General features: G+C 38.8%; 1 protein-coding gene across 2 annotated transcripts in view; it reads left to right on the forward strand.

Annotated features, from left to right (window-relative positions):
- LARGE1 (LARGE xylosyl- and glucuronyltransferase 1) overlaps positions 1–19,126 on the forward strand; it is a 279,750-nt gene that overhangs the window by 218,074 nt on the left and 42,550 nt on the right. For both annotated transcript variants that reach the window (XM_048933508.1, XM_048933516.1), the window contains 2 exons: positions 15,084–15,196; positions 16,680–16,805. In XM_048933508.1, the coding sequence (XP_048789465.1) occupies positions 15,084–15,196; positions 16,680–16,805 (239 nt within the window). The remainder of the gene's footprint in view (positions 1–15,083; positions 15,197–16,679; positions 16,806–19,126) is intronic.

The following is a 19,126-nucleotide window of genomic DNA, read 5'->3' on the forward strand; positions in this document are numbered from 1 at the left end:
ATTTTTTCAAGTACATGAAACAAGAGGTCACTGAGGGAAACAGTGCAATGTATGAGAGATAGCAAGTGGTGTTACTGACAGAATCAGCATCATTTACTATAATTTTTTTTAATTGAATTCATTTTTTGCCTCAGTAATCTAGTAGAGATTAGAGGTATAAATCTCTCAGGGTAGAAGAAAAAGAAACTGGAGCTTGTTTGATGTGTTCAGCAAATGAAAATAATTGACACTGATGACAGCACTGTGGACAGGTGTATTCAGAAAGCTAAAGGGAGGGGTGTAAAGGTAGTCAATAACTCTTAAGCAAAAAACTCAAAAAAGACAATGGGCCCAATGGGGATGACTTAGATATACAGCTGTGCAGAATCATGCTTTTGAACAGTGAAAGGGCCCCCAAAGCGTGGAGTATTTAATGAGTTAAGTGGAGATGGATGAGAGGGAAGCCATCAGATGGACTTTGCTCTTGTGAGAATGTTTATTACAGTCTGAAGGAAAAGACCCAGCCCTGCCACATTTGATGCAGGATCATCTGTCATAGTCAGAATTCTTCCACTGCTTTCTCCCTATTCCTAAAGTAAATAGTTTATCACTTACTTCTACTTTTCTACACTGGAGCCACTCTGGCCAATATACAGGCTAGGAGTCCCAGAAGACAGGTACATTAAAGCTAAAGGTGTTTTTATTCCTTCTCTATCAGCTCTTTAAACCCAGTAAGCGTTTGCATTCTTCTGTTCCTCTGTTCGCAAACCAGATCTCCAGACACCCAATACAGATTTTCAAGGAAAGATTTGTGATTGGTTGGTTTTTATTATTGTTTCACATTTGCACATTTACTTTAGTCCATGATAATGCTCTGTGAGAAAAAAAACAGACCAAACTCAAAAGTCAATTCAGAGACAACTGAATATGTGTTTAAAATGTTTTTATTTAGACCCATCCTTTATCTGAGATAGCATTCACTTTGTTGGGCCATTTTGAAATCACAGACTCATAGAATCATTAAAATTGGAAAAGACCTCTAGGATCACCTGGTCCAACAGCCAGCCCATCCCCACCATGCCCACTGACCACAGTACCACATCCACACGGTTCTGGAACACCTCCAGGGATGGTGACTGCACCACCTCCCTGGGCAGCCTGTGCCACTGCAGCACCGCTCTTTCTGAGAAGAATTTTTTCCTGACACCCAGCCTGAACCTCCCTTGGTGCAACTTGAGGCCATTACCTCTCATCCTATCGCTGTTACCTGGCAGAAGAGGCCAACCCCCACCTCACTACAATCTCCTTTCAGGTCACTGTAGAAGCAATAAGGTCTCCCCTGCTCCAGACTGAACAAATCCAGCTCTTTCCAGCCACTCCCCATAAGACTTGTGCTCCAGACCCTTTAAATACTATTCCTTCTGTATCACAAAATGCAGATTTTTTCCTATACTTCATTGATCGAAACTCAGTAATCTACTTAATCAAATATGTTTTATATGTTGTCCACTCTATTTTGTTGACTACACTGAAATTAACTTGCAGTAAGATTATTCATACATTAGTTAAATCAAACTCTTCACGTTATCTGTGTCATTCACTGACTATACTGTGCTTCCAATAGTATTGCCTGAGCTGCAGGAGGATTTTTCTCTTTACAGATGTTAAACTGACAGCTCCAGAATTGCTCTGTGTGGCTTGATGTTCGTTTCTGGAGTAGCAGTCATCTTAGTCCTCAGAAAAATACCTTGTCAAAGAAATTCTCAGCATAAAAGCTTTTAGTGCTTTGTCTGCATTATACTTTCCATCATGGGGGGAGCATAGCATTTAATAGCAGTTTCTTGGAACTCCATTGTCATGATTTCAAGCCGCTTTCCCAGCTGGCATACATCACCCCTTGGCTTCCCTGCCTCCCTGCAGCAGGGCCAATTTACAGCAGCTGAGAATCGCACCCTGAGCCTCTCAGATGGAAAGAGTGGATCAGACTAAATTGCATGAGGCAGTGTATTCATGGCAGTTTTCAAGACCTGTGCGAATTTAGTCTCTTGACAAAAAATGTCCACTATTATTGAGATAGCTCAGAATTCATTCTCTATCATGCCACAGCATGAGAACCATTTCTCAGAGTGACCCTTTCATCTGTGGGTTTGTTAAGTTCTTATTGAAATAGACACAATGAAAATTAGTGGGAAACAGAACAGGATGAACAGCAGTAAACTGAGGAAAGGACAAGCGCCTAAAAGGCTGGGACAGGGCTGCAGGGGGAGGTTGTCAGAAAAGCTAAAGAGCCTCAGGTTCAGTCTCTTTTCTGTGTTATTGTTTCAGTTATCATTGGAAATGTAGCGCTGCTGCTTCTGCTGCAGTTTTCAAATCCGAAGTTTCCTCTTCCTTTCTGTCTCAGAGTCGGAAAGTCTCACCTTGCTCTGAATCATGAACTGATTAGGGACATCATTACCTAGGAATGTGAGCCACTTTATCCTGAGACAGCCCAATTCTGAAATCAGGGTGCCAGGAAGTTTTTGCAGAAACTTCAGCCCAAGGGATTTCAGACTCCTGAACCAGAGAAGTCCGTCCTAAAGATTTGAGGCTCGTCTAAAAACACTGCCTTGGTGGAACTGTGAGGTGCTGTAAGGAGGAGTCTTACAGCTTGAGCTGAAGATAGCTCCCACACTGAGGAATGTCACATTACCAGATCTGTGGATTGAGAACAGAAGGCAACGGCTAGCACCTAACAATTACCTGCCTACATGTGCATCGTGCGTTATTGCTTCCATGTTTGTAATGACTGGAAGAAAGCTAGAATGAATCTTTCCTTAATTGTTAGCCTGAAGAGAGGACATATGAAGGATGAATTGCAAGTGGAAGCATATGTTATGTCATTTTTGCATAATATTTAACAACTACAGAGAATAAAGGCAAGTGTAGGGCAGATTGTTTATATAAGACTAGATGAGATCACATCTAACACTGCTTTTTGATGATACTGTGCATCTTCAGTGCAGAAAGCAAACGAGTAATAAAGCAATGCAGAGCAGGTGTGAGGAGGGTCATGACAGTCTGTGAACCTGGGCTGGAAACGCAGTAACTGCTTTTATGTACCCTTCTACTCGTGGCAGTGTAATAATGGATCTGATCCTAGAAATTGCTGAGCACTTTCAATTAATTAATCATTTCTTTCTTTTTTTTTTTTTTTTCCAAAAACCCTCACTATTAATGCTTAAGTAGTTATTTCTGTCTAATTCTGGCTAGCCAGAAGTAGTTCTATACCAAGATGTCAGAATTCTGTGAGAACCACTTGGATATGGCAGTGATTTGCCAATTATGTTCCATAAATTCTGATTAAAATTAGTCTTTTTCTCCATGTGGTGCAGACAGAAATGTAGTGGTTGTTTAAGGGATGAGATTTTTCCAAATTGTCTTGGTGAACAAGTCAAGAGAACTCACAGGTTATTGAAATTTGAAGTGCTTGCCATCAGGACCTGACTTAGATTAGCCATGCTCTAAAGTCATTACATTATTCCTGCCTCCCATTACCACGCCTTGTAGCAGTAATTCAGGAACTGATGTAATTAGATTTGATTCTAAATACAGGAGCCTTTAAAAACAGATGCAAACTACATTTTGATGTTTAAAAAAAAAAAAAGAAAAAAGAAAAAACAGAAAAAAAGAAAAAATAATTCCAACAGCAGTGTCAAGGCAAAAAAGGTAACACTCTCATCACCTCCTCAGATTCAAACTGTAGCAGTTTTTTATTAGATTATTTCTTCTTTAAGACACTATGAGTTCATTCAGTAAGTGCTGTTATCAGTAGAAGGCGTACTTGGATGCATATGCTTTATAATGCACAAAAAATGCATTTGATGTACAGTATCAAACACATTATTATACATGTAGTAGTTTAGGAGGTGACAACATACTGTTGCTGCTAGGTGCGAGAGGAAATCTCATCTGTTTCTGTCAATGGTGGGAATCTTAAAATGATAATTCAGATTTTGAAGACTACACCCTGATTGCTGCTGTCTATATAGTCTGTAGCTTACACTTAAAAATAAGCTATCTAAAAGCTGACTACCTTCAAAGAACAGCTTGTTTTTCAGTCTAACAGTTTCTAAAGCATGTGATATACTGAGAACTTGTTTACAGCATGCTTGACATTTCTGAAACATGGGTCAATATGTATTTGATTTTGAAAATGGTGTCTCTTGTTTGAAAGGCCTGTCTACGTAATAATGGCATTGCTGTGATTGAATTAGTCTTCTGTTCATTACATTCTCTGAGATACATCCTCTGCTTCTTGGCAATTGAATCTATCAGGCCTTTTCTAAAAACACTTTTGTTTGAAACAGTGACAACTTTCATCTCCTCAGAAACCTGTGATAAAGAAACAACAGCATTCAATCTATATCAGACTCTAGTTTCCATTATGCTGAATGTCGTATATACTTTTAGTTGATTAAATGATCTAAGTTTGGGGCTTTTTACTGCTCTGACCCAGATTCATAATGTATATTTCCGTGTAATGTACATAAATATATTTACGTACTATCACAAACTAATCCATTTAAGGAATATTTTTGAAACATGGTGCTTCTAGCTCGATAGGGGTTCTTTATGTGAACACACATAGCCTGATGAGTACATATGTTATCCAGCACTCTGAAATGCCCTGTCTTTATTGTAGAGAGACCATCATTAGCTGATGAAATTTAAATTTAAGATCTGCACATAAAAGCTTAGTAGAGGAGCCTAAACTAAGAACAAAGTCTTCTATTACATAGTGGGAGAACCCCATACACATGCATAGTATTAGTAAAACCAGTACTTTTCTTCTGAAGTGCAAGTTCACTTTCTCATAAAGTTGTGTAAAGACTGTTCTTTTCTGTAGATACAGAAACAGAGGTTTTAACCATCAGTTGGACTCCATCTTTGGATTCTTAATGGGTAGTGTGGTGCTTGTCACAGAAAGTAGCAGGGTAACTAAGATATCTTTCTACGCTTGTGTGTAGAAAGTGCCAACAAAAAAAAAACAGTTGAATGTGGTTGCAGTCAGATCACTCTCTTAGTGGCTACAGGCTACAGAAATTGCTATGCTTTAACCATTTTAGCGATTAAGCAAGCTAGCTTCAGGACAAATCCATACTTCAAAAAAAAAAATCTTCAGTATGTGAGGAAATCGAGCAGCTTTATTTGCAGATGTTCCAAGGAAAAAAAAGAGTGCGAAACTGAGTTAACAGTAAGATTTTAGAAGCATCAGATCATTTGTTTCTTTCCATCCTTGTCCTTCCTCTGTCTCTATGTTCAGCCACATTTTGGCTTTAGTTTTTCTTACTTTAGGTCCTCAACCGTCCCTTTTCCGCCTGTCTTTGTTAAGGCAGGCCTGGGGGAAGATGGGAGGAGTGCAATACACTATGCAAACAGATTGTTCTCAAGGCTTTAGCAGAGGTGATGAAAAGAGAAGCTTTCCCAAATAGGATCGTAGAATCACAGGTAACTTGGATCAGGCAGGATCCTTTTCCACAAGGTCTCACTACTGGCTCTTGTTCTACTTGCTATCCAGCAAGACTCCTGGAGCTTCTGGAGCTTCTATCCTCTTAGCCTGCAGCCCATACTGTCCATTCAGGAAGAATCCTGTACAGGATGTTTTTTGTTAAACTATATGAAATTTAGCTTAGGCTTTGCGCACTGCCTGTCAAGGTCCCTCTGAATACCAGCCCTGTTTCCAGGGTATTGACCGCTGCCTCCAATTTGGTATCCTGTGTGAATTTGTTTAAGATGCGTTTGGTCTCATCTCCAGCTCACTAATTAATGTGTTAAACAATATCAGGTCCAGTATCAACTCTTGTGGAATACTACTTGCAACTGGTCGTCACCTGAATGTTTTATTGCTGAACACAATTGCTGAAAACAACTCCTTTAGGCCCGGAGTCCCAGTTAATTTCTACTCAGCTCATAGTCTGCCTATCTGAGCCATACTTCACCACTTTGGCTACGAGCATGTTAAAAAGCTCTGCATTCATTTTCTCTTGAAACTAATGCATTGCTGTACCTCTGTTGTGAACCTAATCCTGTCTCTCTTCTGTTGGAATTGAAGTGATAGGACAAGAAAAATGAGCTGCAGCTAACATTTAGCTGAAATCATTGCATTAAAGTACATGGTTAATCTTAGTAGCATGTTCATTCTGTGCTGCTGCCTTCCTTCCCCTAATCCAGTTCTTAGGACATTTTATTTATCCCAAATCTAATCCAGTCAATAAAATGTCCATTAAGAGAAAAAATGTGATTGCTTTTGAATGCAAAATCCCAAATTCGTTGTCATCTAACTGAGTGAATAACTAAGAGGCTGTTCAGTCCAAGAGCCACATTTTTACCTCCTGCTCAGAACACCTGACCAAAGATACCGTAAACTGTTGACCATGAGAGGTTGAAAGTGGTTCACAGTCATTGTACCCATCCCTATAATTAAGCTTGTGGACTGTTGTTAATATTAGAAGCCCGCCAAGATAATCATCGCTTGTGCAGGATACATTTTTCCTCTTTTCCTGTTTCTGCCCAAAGTAGAAACACTGTAAAATTTTGGACATTTCAACAAGTGTTATATATGATGCTTTGGAGAGGTACCTCATATACCCTTTAAAGGTAGATGATTTGTTGGTGGGCAGTCCAAGATTAGCTTTGGAAGATGTTCTTGCTTTCATCAGAAAAAAAATGCTTGCAAATATCTTCATTTTTTAGTCATGGAAATAAACTTTCTGTGTGATCCCATTTTCCAAACATATCTACACATAATTGTAATGCTCGCTCTCACTTCTGTGTTTTAATGTAATGGCACGTAGAGTCACACTCAGAAAAAAAGTGGAAGATACATGAAAATCAATCCAGGATGGATAATCAGCTGAACATTAGCTTCAGGTGTAATACAGTTGTCAAAATACTTGTTGTGAACTCTGAACAGGGACATTTCGAGTACAAGTACAAGATTTTTATTTTTTTTTAATTGAGCACAGACTTTTTCTTCTTACATACTGAATGTCTGCACTGCCAGGTAATTCAGCTCCTTAGTTCACTCTTCAGTTTTGTCTTTCTGATCATCTGCAGGGTACAGAAATTAGGTTGGCACCCTGTTTCTCTTAGGTACCAACCTGGCTTCCTTCAGGAAAAAGAATAAATACTGAGTGTAATTTGGTTCTAGTTCTCTCCAGGGAATACTTTTGGTAGGTTGAATGGATAGGTTGAATGGATACACTGTGGCTCCTGTTTCTTGCCCATCAACACCGCATCAGAAGACTTCATGCTAATATTCCCACATGCCCTGGTGCCAGATTCACCGATCCATATAACAGAGACCCTCAGTTCCATGCTAAAAACTCTGATCTAGAAAACTGTAACAGGGTTCTCACATTATGTAGGACACTGGGAAATGCAGATACAAAATAACAGTTGTGTCTGAGAGCTGAAGGGACGGGAACTAGATCTTTAAAGCCAAGGTTATGTGAATGTAGCCAGCTTCCTCTGAAAAGGCCTTGACTCTGAACATTGTGTGTGCGTGTACATTCCATAGTTCTTGACCTTGAAATGAATGTGTTTTAAAATGTAGGTTTAACCACTTGCCCCAACCTAATCCCCACAAGTCAAAGAGGGACACTTTATATCAACACTATAAATCAACAAAGTTCAAAGTAAATTTTGGAAAACTTATGGCTTCAGGAGCTCATCTGGGGAAGAGTCAAGGGATAGCTGTATCATAACTTATTAGTGTCTGCAGGAAAAAATGACATTTGCTAATAGAGGGCTTGCCAATTCAGCATAGGTTCAGCAAGATCAAATGGCTGCAAGATTGAAGACATGTTCAAACTAGAAATCAAGGATGTATCTTTCATCAGGGTAATTATGCACTGGAATAAGTTGTCATAGTTTGTGACAGATTATCCATTATTGGAAATTTTAAATCAAGACTGAATGCTTTTCTAGAAGTTATGTTCTAATTAAAGCACAAATTGATTATGAAAAATCCTGTGGTCTCTGTTGTGTAATAGGTAAGAATTATCCTTTCCAACTTCATCACTGAAACAGGTATTTAAATAGGATTTTTTTCTTCTTGATTGAAGTCACCTAAACACCCAAGCAAATGAAATCACAGGTAATCTGCAGTGTAAGAGCCTACTGCAATTTTAATATTGGAGAGAGGAAAAGTTCTTCAAAACTTTGTAAAAATTTTCCACATTTCTCCCATGTAATTTTTTTTTTTTAGGTCTCAGGAGTCAAAGTGCTTTACGTAAGATGCATACCTGACCATTCTGTTAGTGTTAGCTTTTGGAACCTCCATCACAACCCCCTGATATTCAAAGAGATACACACTGAGTCGCTGTTAGGTGATTCTTCTGCATGGCAATAATGTGAGATTCTTACATCCTTGGACAACTGTCCAGTGTTCCGTTTAAATTGATCGTTGCCCTTGTGCTGCAGCATACAGAGGCTGAAACCTCCTTTTGCTCATCTGATGTTAAAATGTATTAACTGAGATTTACAACTTCTGGATTTTTTCTGAACAAAAGCTGCCCCAATCATTTTTTAAATTGAATTTAAGGTGTGTATTATTATTATGGGTTGGTTTTTTTTGTTTTTTTTTTTTCTCTTGGACACCATATCTCTGGTTTACCAACTGAAAAGTCCCTGGAATTTTTGCTTTCCACTGCCTTTATAACATAACCTCTGCTCTCTATGTGCTCACAAGGGTAGTGAAACTTAAAGGCTATAATAAAACTGTAGTGCTTTCTAAAGCCCGTGTAAGGAGCTTCATGACAGGTGGTTATCATCTACTACTCCTTGCATGGGGTTCAGAAAACACATGGAAACAAGGAAGGTGATATCATTGCTGTCGTCCATAGGGCACAAATCAGACAGAGTAGATGACAACTCTTCCTTCCCTTTTTGGTTTTGCTTATATTTGTTCTTTTGCCAGCCATACTGTATTCTCTTCTAAAATTTAGGAAAAGTTGATCAGCAATTTGTGCATGGAAAATGTATGACTTTGTACAGCATTGGCTCTGTGCAAAAGAAGGCTGATAAGTTTACAGTGCTTACATATCTGTATCATATTGCTCAGAAAGAGTAACATCTACACGATAAGGAAACATTCAGTGAACGAGGAAATTCTGAGCTGTAGTCAGTAGCTCTGTAAGAAGGTAGGATCATTTCCAGTATATTCTACACCTTCACTTTGCCTAAGCAAAAGCATCATACTTTGGAAAAAGGGGAAAAAGAAAAAAGAAAAAAAAATAAGTATTCCATTTCATTAAGCGGTCATCAGCAAGTATAAAAAAAATGCTTATAATGCTTCAAGAGGAACCAGTTACCAACAGGGTGAGTGCACTAAATTTCCAAATGCACTTTACCACAGCTTCGCTTTCAATACTTGTGCTGAGAAAACAAGGGCTATTGCATTCTGTCACCAAGCCCAGAGGGACACCCACTTTCCATTTCAAAACTGCTTCTCAACCCTGTTCTGTTTTCTGAGAGAAATCTGCAAATGTGGAGTCATTGTTTATTCTCAATTAACGCACTGTGTATCGCTGCAAGTTTTTATTAGATGTGAAAGGCTTTCTTTGAGAATAAGGCTGGTGCACGTAAGTGCTTATTAAGTTACGTGGTAGGGTACCATAAAATTGTGATGAGAATGAGAGTCCTTTGGTCATTCTGTGTTAAAAGATACAGACATAAACTGTAGTTTTATTATGGCTACTCAAATTATAAGCAGCAGTTAAATAAATTGTATAGAAAGTAACGTAATCTGTTATTTCTACCTTAAGTGGTTAAGCAGTGATTTTCATCCACACAGAGACTTAAAATGAAGATTTAGAGGCATGTGCAGTTACCATTATGGTATCTGTTTATGCTGAAATATGTGGAATTACAGCTTCAATTTCATTTTTAGTCCCTAGCAGGTATAAACTTGTGTTTCTGTATTTGTTCTTGATACTGTGAATGGAAAGCAGAGGCTACCAATCAGTGCTGTAGAGGACTGACCCAGTGTATTGCAAATCTAGTCCTTAGCAAAACCAGCAGTTTGGACCTTAATCCTGCAAAGACTTAGTCGTATTGCTAGCATTGCACCCTGGGCACTTCCAACTATTTCAGGTACAGTAAACTGTAATTAAAAGAACAAGAGGTAATGCCTTTAAGTTGCACCAGAGGAGATTCAGGCTGGATATTAGGAGAAATTTCTTCTCAGAAAGAGTGGTTGCAGTGGCACAGGCTGCCCAGGGAGGTGGTGCAGGAGCCATCCCTGGAGGTGTTGCAGAGCCGTGTGGATGTGGCACTGAGGACATGGTCAGTGGGCATGGTGGGGATGGGCTAAGAGTTGGACTGGATGATCATAGTGCTCTTTTTTCTAACCTGAATGATTATAGGATTCTGTGATATTACTTGCTGATTTACTAAGGAATTGGCACTGTTATAGCACTTCATATGGGATGGCAGAAATGCGAACTTCTTCCTTACCACCTAAGGTTGAACTGTGTGGTACCAAATGTATTTCATATTATGTGGCAGCTTGCTGTTGTTTGTACTGCCTTAAATCTCTGGAACAGTTCATTTTGTAGTAAATTTCCATGTCACCCTTTTCTAACATTATTTCTCGAATAGTCTAAGTTTTAGTAGCTTGGTGTTCTGTCTTTGGTATGCTGGTTAGAAGTTGTAAAATCCTAGTAATCATTCTAAAACTCACTGATGCTTTGTATTTTAGAAGCAACAATGTACTGTTGTCTACTGGCTATCTAGATGGTTCACTATTTAGGCACAGTTATGAGATGAATGTTAAAAGCATTACAAGGACAAACTGTGATGCTACTCACTCAATATGGCATTGCCTAAACAGCTCACAGAAGCATCCTGTTCCACCTGAAAGAAATGGGCAAGGCAATGCTCACAGATTTCTTAGTGGTTATAATCCTTTTCTCCCCACAACAGTATTTTCTCAGCCACTTTAAAATGGCCATTTTAATAAATTGATTGCATTTGAAAGCTTGTCAAGTTTCACCGTAACCTCTATGAGTGATTCTGCTCTATCTTAAAACATTGTTTATTACTTCTTACTCTACTGTAAACTCCTTTGTGAATTTCAGGAAAAAAACACAGTCTGTGTTCCCGAAGCAAGAGGTGAGGCTGCTTGAGAGCACTCCAAGGGAAATTGCTGATGCTTCTGAAAACTTTCAATTTACTGTTTGGAAAAATAAAATGAAGCATTTTGTCCTGGAGCAGATTAAGACACACACACACACGCACACAAAAGAAGCATGGAAACACGCAGGGAAATGGTTGCATGGTCACAGCATTGGAGAAACAAAAAAAATTGATTCCAAGTAAATTAAGAAAGGACAGAAAAATCAGATGATACCAAAACTTTGGTTAAGCCCAAAGTAAAACATTCAATTTTCCAGTCATTTCCAACAAGTTTTTGAATTTGTGTTGCTACTGAAGGGAAGAATATTTTAGAATGAGTTGTTTCGCATATGTGCAAAATAAAAAATTGTAGTATTTCCAAAATGGTGTGTTTCAGTCCAAAGATGTTCATGCAGAAGTTTTGCCCTGTTGTATCCACATTATTCACCAGATTCCCTTTTTCAGTTTAAGGTTGTTTGGTGTCTTTTTTTCTGTTGTGTGTCCCGAAAATACCTTTTTGAAGTAACTCCATTTTTTGTTTGCTTTAGTGATTCAGAATCTGTCGTGTTTTGGTAGTTCAAACAAAATCTCATCAAGATGGGGAAGAAAATGTCATTCAAGTAAAAACTGAACATGTAGATGTCTTCCACATGTTTAGTGTTAGTGCATTTTTTTTCAAGAACTCTTTGAGTCATTTGCACCTCTGCATATGCCTGAAGTATTACCTCTTGATCAGGAATCTGGGGTGTTCTGTGACCAATCAGTTTGTTTCATACTCATGAGACATTTGGTTTGCCACTTTTCTCTGTGTATTTGCTGCCAAGCTTTCCCTTTGTTTTTCTTAGGTAGGTTAGGGCAGGAGAATGCTGCACTCATCAAAAGATGTGAAGTCCCTCTGCCTGGGGCCAGATGTTCATAAAATATTCCTTTGATTTTTTTTTTACCTCCTGTCTCTTCCCACCAGTCCAGCAGCTGAGAGTAAGTCCCTTTTCCCCCTATGTTCAGCAGCATGTCAACATGAATTTAGTCTGAGATTTCAGTCAATTTGACTCTCAGAGTAGGGGCTCCTGAGGCAAATATTTCCCTTTCCATGTTTCATGCACTTTGCCTGCACAGTAATTGCACAGATTGGAGTTAGTTCATTTGCTACATTTGCTTTTGGTAACAGAACAATACAGAAGTAAAACTGGTGTGCTCTGTACTGAAGAAAAGGTACTTTTCCCTTTGCATGAACAATTGAAAAGTTTCCAGCACACCTGTTTTTTCCTTTCTATTGCACTTATTAATTTGGGTGAACAGTATGAAATTTCCTCTTCGGAAAATAATGATCTTATTCTCACTAATGCTAATGAGTAAATATCTGAACGTGCTACAAATATTCACCTGTAGTTACTTTTACAGCAGCAGTAAATTAGAATTCTACAGTGCAAGAAGCCCAGAACAAAGAGTGCACAAAGGTGTTACAGCCAGACTTTCAGATGAATTAAAATAGAAATGACATCCAAATTAGTCTGGACAATGGACCATTTAAAGCTTGTGTATATTTTCAATAGCCCCAATTGCATCGTGATTTAATACATCATCTCTTACATATATGCCAGTTTTCCACCCCGTCTACCTCTTTTTTTCTCAGCTGCTCCTGTGATAGCCCCTCAGGACAGCATAATCTCTTTAGCCGCAGCACCATTACCTGCTGCTGGAATAAGAGTGGAAGATTAAAAAAAAAAAAAAAAGGAGAATACTGCACATATTAAAACATTTCCCCTTTTGCTCCCCAGGTTGGTGACTGAAAGAAGTTGAGAAAAAAACTGTTAACAAAAGAGTGTTTTACTGTTCATAAAATACAAAATCTATTACTCTAGAGTTAACTGAATCTTACAATTATTCTTTATTTTCCTTTGTTATATTTCACTGTTGAAACAAAGTTGGCAGTTTTTGCTAACTGGAAAAAATACACTGGCAGAGAAGAGCTTATCCCACTTAGTTTATTGCTGCAGTGCAAAGAGTCTGCTTCACACTGATCTGGAATTGCAGACAGTGCACAGTGGCTCTCCTAGGAACTAACTCATGCACACTGCGCGTTCCAAATAGGCTTCAGTTATGCTGGAGAGATGACAAACACACTGGCAGGAATGCATTACAGCATGTTCTGACAATATGTCCCTTTCCAATCCAACAGCTGGAAGTAGGAAGGTTGACTGAAGCTGAAAGGGGATCCCTCCAGTTGTTCCAGCACCTTTGGAAACCAGGTGGACTCAATAGGAAAAAGAACTAAAATAGACCACAGGTTTCACTACTAGAAGAGGTTTTCTTTTTGTTCATAATAGTATCACTTTTCCTATGAAAGAATTTGCCATGCCATCGTAACTGAAGACAGAAAAGAACTAGAACCTCTTTTGTTCCGGTGCAGGATCATTCCATGTGTATTTGCTAATCTTTGTTTAGTCTAGTTTTTAAGGACTGGAAGTGAAGTAATGCATTTTATCTGCCATTTTTAGGTTATTCCACCACAAAGGATTTATGAGATTTTTTTCCTAAATATTCAGACTACGTTTCCAGTCTCATTCTCATCACTTCTAGTTTTATCATCTTAGATTCCATCAGGCAGCTTTTCCTAGTGCCTGCTTCTTGGCATTTCTTATTCTTCTAATTTTTATTTTATTTATTTTGTTTTAAGACCTCTGGTTTCACATCACTTGCAGGTGTCGTTGCTGTTCTGTTCACTCCTTCCTTCCATTAATGAAGATGTGCAACAGCACAGGGCTTATCATTGCTCCTACTAGGTACATCCTGTCAACCTGGTAGGCCACTGAACTCTTTCTCCATGGCCCTTCAGCTCATTCACCATGACAGTGCTCTTATCTAAGTCTTTCTGAATTAATTTTTCAAGTAAGATTTTCTGAGGCTGTGTAGGAAATGTTTTGCTGATGCTTCAGTCCAGTCTCATGGCTTCTGCTGTTTTCCTTTTTTTTCACACAAGGGATTCTGTCCAAGCAAAAAACAACTGAGCTAGCTCAAAATGCATTTTGAGTTATCAGTTTTCCCCCTCCAGGTGTAACTTTGCAATCTGTAGCTCCTTCCTGCCTTAACAACAAACACTCTCAAAGGCTAGCTTGCAGCGTACATTGTTTACCACGATAAAGGCCAGATTTCACCCCACACACATCGAGTAAAATGTTGTATATAAGTGACAATTTTCTTTTTAACTCAGCGTAATCTTGGTTTCAGGCCAGGTAGGAACTCATTTAAACAAAGGGATTTTGCAGGAAACAGATCTCTGGTCAGTGTGAAGATGGCAGAAATGAGCTCATACTAGATAAATCAGAGTTTTCTTTACCTACTCCCTGGCAGGTGGTGATTTCACAGAATACCCTCTTAGAGCCTGTAGCTTCTCAGATCAAGTGGGGAGTATCACTTCTCACTGAAGGGACGTCCATTTCTTTTTTTTTTTTTTTTTTTTTTTTACAGTACTGTCTAATTCCCTTTGGAATGACAAAGCTGGCATGAAGTTAACGTCCATCATGTGAATCACCTATACAGGTTCATTTTGTCAGGAGTAGTCCCAGTGCTAATTACATCATAATGAAATCAGGCTTTAGCAGTTAAGAAGACTGATAGAAATATGACATCCTTCTCTCATTCCTCTCACATTTCATTACTCTGGCTACTTTGTCTTCTAAAAGTCTGTGTAACCTAGCATTTCTTTGCACACCATTTCTCTGCTGCCTCAAGGATTCAAGATAACTTTTCCTTAATTATGTATTGAAACATGAAGAATTTTTTTTTAGTTCTGTGTTGGTATAGAGTGAAGTCTGCAGTCTGCACAGATAGAACCCTGCTCTTGTCCTTGTTTTAACTGCCATGAGGAACACATACATAAATGGAAATAGCTTTGACTAGAATATGGTATCCTGTCCTCTCTTGTTCTCTGCACTGTTTTCCTTCAGGGGTTATCTTGCTCCTTCTGGATAAGTTACGGAAGATGAAATGGGAGCAGATGTGGAGACTCACAGCCGAGAGGGAGTTAATGAGCATGCTGTCCACTTCACTGGCTGACCAGGTGAGTGGGGCATTGCAAAGTGGTGGTGTGACCATGGCTACTCCATGGGTTGCTGTTGAAGGTATAAAGGGGACAGGAGATGAGGTATGGGAAAAGGAGAGAAAAATATTGTGCCTGCAGTCACCATTTGTTGAATGATTGTTCCGGGGAAAATGTGGAGGAGAAGAATAGAGATTTACTCATAAAGTTTCTCATACTATAGTGACATTTTTACCTCCTGTACACTGATGATTCATAAGATGGACAATTGGGGTTTTCAAGCTTTAATTTTCCTTTCTTCTTTCTTTGACGTAAAACCCTCCAGACATTAGAAGTCCAGACATACTATGTCTTTTCCTACTGGTTTTGTCTAAGCAGATTGTAGTTCTGATAGTCTCTAGATATTTCTTTACTGTTTCTGGCAGATGAGTCCCATAGGTCTTTAATGTACTCCTGGTCATAACACCCCTGTGAAGGAAAAAGTGCTGCTGTCACCCTGCCATAAATGAGAAGCTGAGGCTGAGAGAAGAAATAGCACACCTACACACAGAAATGCGTATTTACTCTCTTTGTGCTTCCTGCCAACTCCACATATTAAATCCAGAAGCCCTGTTAATGTAGTGCTGGACCTGTACCAATAAGTCCCGCTCAGCAGCTTGAATATTTTAACTCAATACAGTGTCATATGTAGATATTTCTACTGCTTCTGAGCTACATCTGCTCATGATCAGTCACTGCTAAGTAGGCATGGTGCTTATTGTACACACAGAGATATGTGTATGTTTACAATATCCCTACAGGTTGATCAGAAAACGCTAGTGAAGTTCATGCAAATGATTCGTGTGATTTCATTGGGTTTCCAGTCAGGTCCTGAATCACCAGTATCTGTATAGCTAATATGTTTTTGGGACTGAGTTTCGCAGAAAGGACCAAGGTTGTTTACATCCCAACCTAATGCTTAACTACAAGATTGCCATTGTGTCTTTTCTTCTCCAGCTGGATAGATGCATAAAGTGGCCCTTTTGGCACACATTATTCTGCAGGTCTTTCCTACATAACTTTTCAGTCAAATACGTGGAATAGTTGTTGCAACAATAAAGGATTAGCTAAAATCCCACATAATAATTCTTACTGAATCAGTGACACCTCCAGGATCACTTTCATTCCCTTTATGTGATACAGTACTCACTAACAGCAGGCAGTTTGACATTTACGGTGTATTACACTCCCTAGTGACTAGAAGAGGAGCCATGTCTCTTGCTTGCAGTACACAGTACATGTACTGAAAACTTTGCTGGAGTCCAGAGAGAGCTTATTCCTATAGTTCAGATCTACCTGTCACCGCTTAGGTTGATAACATGTTTCAAGGAAAAAGAATCGTGAAGTAGGTTTTACATGACCACTTGCATTTCTGTCTATGTGGGGGAGAAAGTCAGTTCAGAGGGAACAACCACCTTACTGTAAAAACAACATACACAACTTTTTCTTGGTTTCTTTCTACTAGGATATCTTCAATGCAGTCATCAAACAAAACCCCTTCCTTGTCTACCAGCTTCCCTGTTTCTGGAATGTGCAGCTGTCTGATCACACCCGTTCCGAGCAGTGCTACAGAGATGTGTCTGACCTGAAGGTATGTTTAAAAAGAGTTTGGATGGGTGGGATCGTTCAGAATATAGAATAAAGACCACTGTGATGGAAAGACAAAGCCTTTCATGGAAGGGAAACAAGAATATACAGCTCATGAGGGTACCCAAACAAGGATGGTAATCGTCACCTTAGCTTTTTGAGTTTCGAATGCTTAGAATAGTAAAGGTTGGATGCTACTTCAGGGTTTTGTAAGTTGTAGAGTGATCACTCCACACCCTGTAGAGTGATAGCAGAAGTGTTCAATATGAACTCCAGATACTGGATGAATACAGAGAAGCAATCTCCCTGGACACACTAATTCCAAAAGCTGGACTTTCCAAGAGACAAAAGATATACCCTGTGGTGTAATTGGCCTATCAAAGATGGTTATTACTGTCTGAGTTTCATAGATAAAGTCAATCATTTATTATTGTATGGCCCACAGAAGACAGTTTTTAAAAGTAGATTGGTATATTAATCAGTAAATGTTTTATGATTGGTCTTTGTAGGTCAGGATTGACATAGAGACTTAAAGCTTTGTGATCTAATGCCTTGTAACAAGATGCTGGTCGAAATCCTAATCCTATGCTCATGTTCCGAATCATGTATGGGAGCAACTGCCAGGTGTATAACATCAATTGCTTGAAATGAAAGAAGAGAGATGTGTTGGCAGTGAAAACATTTTCTGAAAGATGTTTTAGAAAAATGCACTTGCTTTATGGAAGTTGCACAGTATTTTTCTGTGAATTAGGGTCTTATATTAAATAATATAATTATCTGTGACAGCCAGAGTGGAGTTCAGCACCAGGTTAAGATGCATACATTTACATTAGAAAAAGATATTGACACTAATTACTGAGACGTGGTTCAATTGCTTAATACAGTTTGAGTCACCATAGATATTCTTCCATCTCTGTGGGACTGCCAGATACAGCACAGGCGTACAAGAGACAGAAGTCCTTCTGGCAAAGCAGCTGTTAGGCAGGATAATCATAAGGTGCTTCTGTGTTACTAGACATTTGTATGGAGGCAATTGAACTGTGCTATCCATCAAGGTTGTTGGAGAGTGCTTCAGCTCACCTCAGTGTAGCCATCTGATCATTAATTAATTATTAATGATTATTAATTATTTAATTAATGATTAACTAGACTTCAGTGATTGTATTGACTAATTCCCATCAGCTGTGGGACATCCAGCTCATGTGTAACATTTACATGTAATCTTTTAACAACAGTTTCTTAAAAATAAAGTGAATCCTTTCTTCATTATTAAGAAAATTGTTTACCGATACAATTTAGGCTTGGTTGTTTATTTACTGTATTTATTTATTGTATCACACTATCAGTGCCATTGCAGCATAGGCAGTGAAGTCTGAGATGCAAAATATCCTCCGCTGGCCTGAGTTACTTAACTCAGCAAGGGGTGCAGACACACAAGCAATTTCTTCAGCTGAATTGAACATATTCACACCACTGAAATTAGTCATATCCTGTAAGTGCTGTGCTGAATTGAGGCTAAAATTCTTTGCTTTAGGAGAGAGGTAGAGCCTTTTGTAATGCATGCAAGTCCCACTGATTTCAGTGAAGCTGTCCCCATACTCAGCTGTTATAGAAGTGGCCATCAGTCAGTACTGTTCAACTGTGATACACATTTTTTATGGTATGAAGAACTTTAAGGTTGTGAATTTGCATTATGAAATTTAATAGATTTCTAGTTCTAAAACAAATTGGGCTGTTATGTTATGCAGTCTTCTCAAATAAACAACAAATGTCTTTAGTCCACGTTAGAAAATGTGCTCTTAATATCAGCAAATTTAATCAGTTTCCACAGTATTGATTGTAAATAGCATGACACAATGTATTTGGCACATCTTGTATTTCACGGTAAGTCTGGAGTTGAAAACAAGGTAGGAAAAACCTCCAGAGGGAGAGAGAGAGAAAGACAGATTGTAAAGTTTGTACTTGAGGATTAAGAAGAATAGTGTAGGAAAGACGGAAATGCAGGGAGAGGTTTGTATTCTAAGGCAAAACTGGCCCAGTCAAGTATTCTTCAATCAGATCAGGCCCTATTCCTCATGTCAGACTGAAAAGGCACTCATTCAATTCCATCTGTTCTCAAAGCCCATGGGATTCAAGGATTTGTCTTCTTCTGCACACAGCATTGTGTTAAATAAACTTGGACCCCCAGGGCTGGCTCTTCAAGTGCGCACACTCTTCCTTGCTGCTACACAAACCAGGCTGGCCAGCATGCTTTGTAGAGGTCTATGAAGCACTTGAATATTTCATAGTATATAAAGAGAATTCCAGTCATTTTTTTTTCTTTCT

The sequence above is a fragment of the Lagopus muta genome, chromosome 1 (genome assembly GCF_023343835.1).
Source record: "Lagopus muta isolate bLagMut1 chromosome 1, bLagMut1 primary, whole genome shotgun sequence".
NCBI classification, from domain to species: Eukaryota; Metazoa; Chordata; class Aves; order Galliformes; family Phasianidae; genus Lagopus; species Lagopus muta.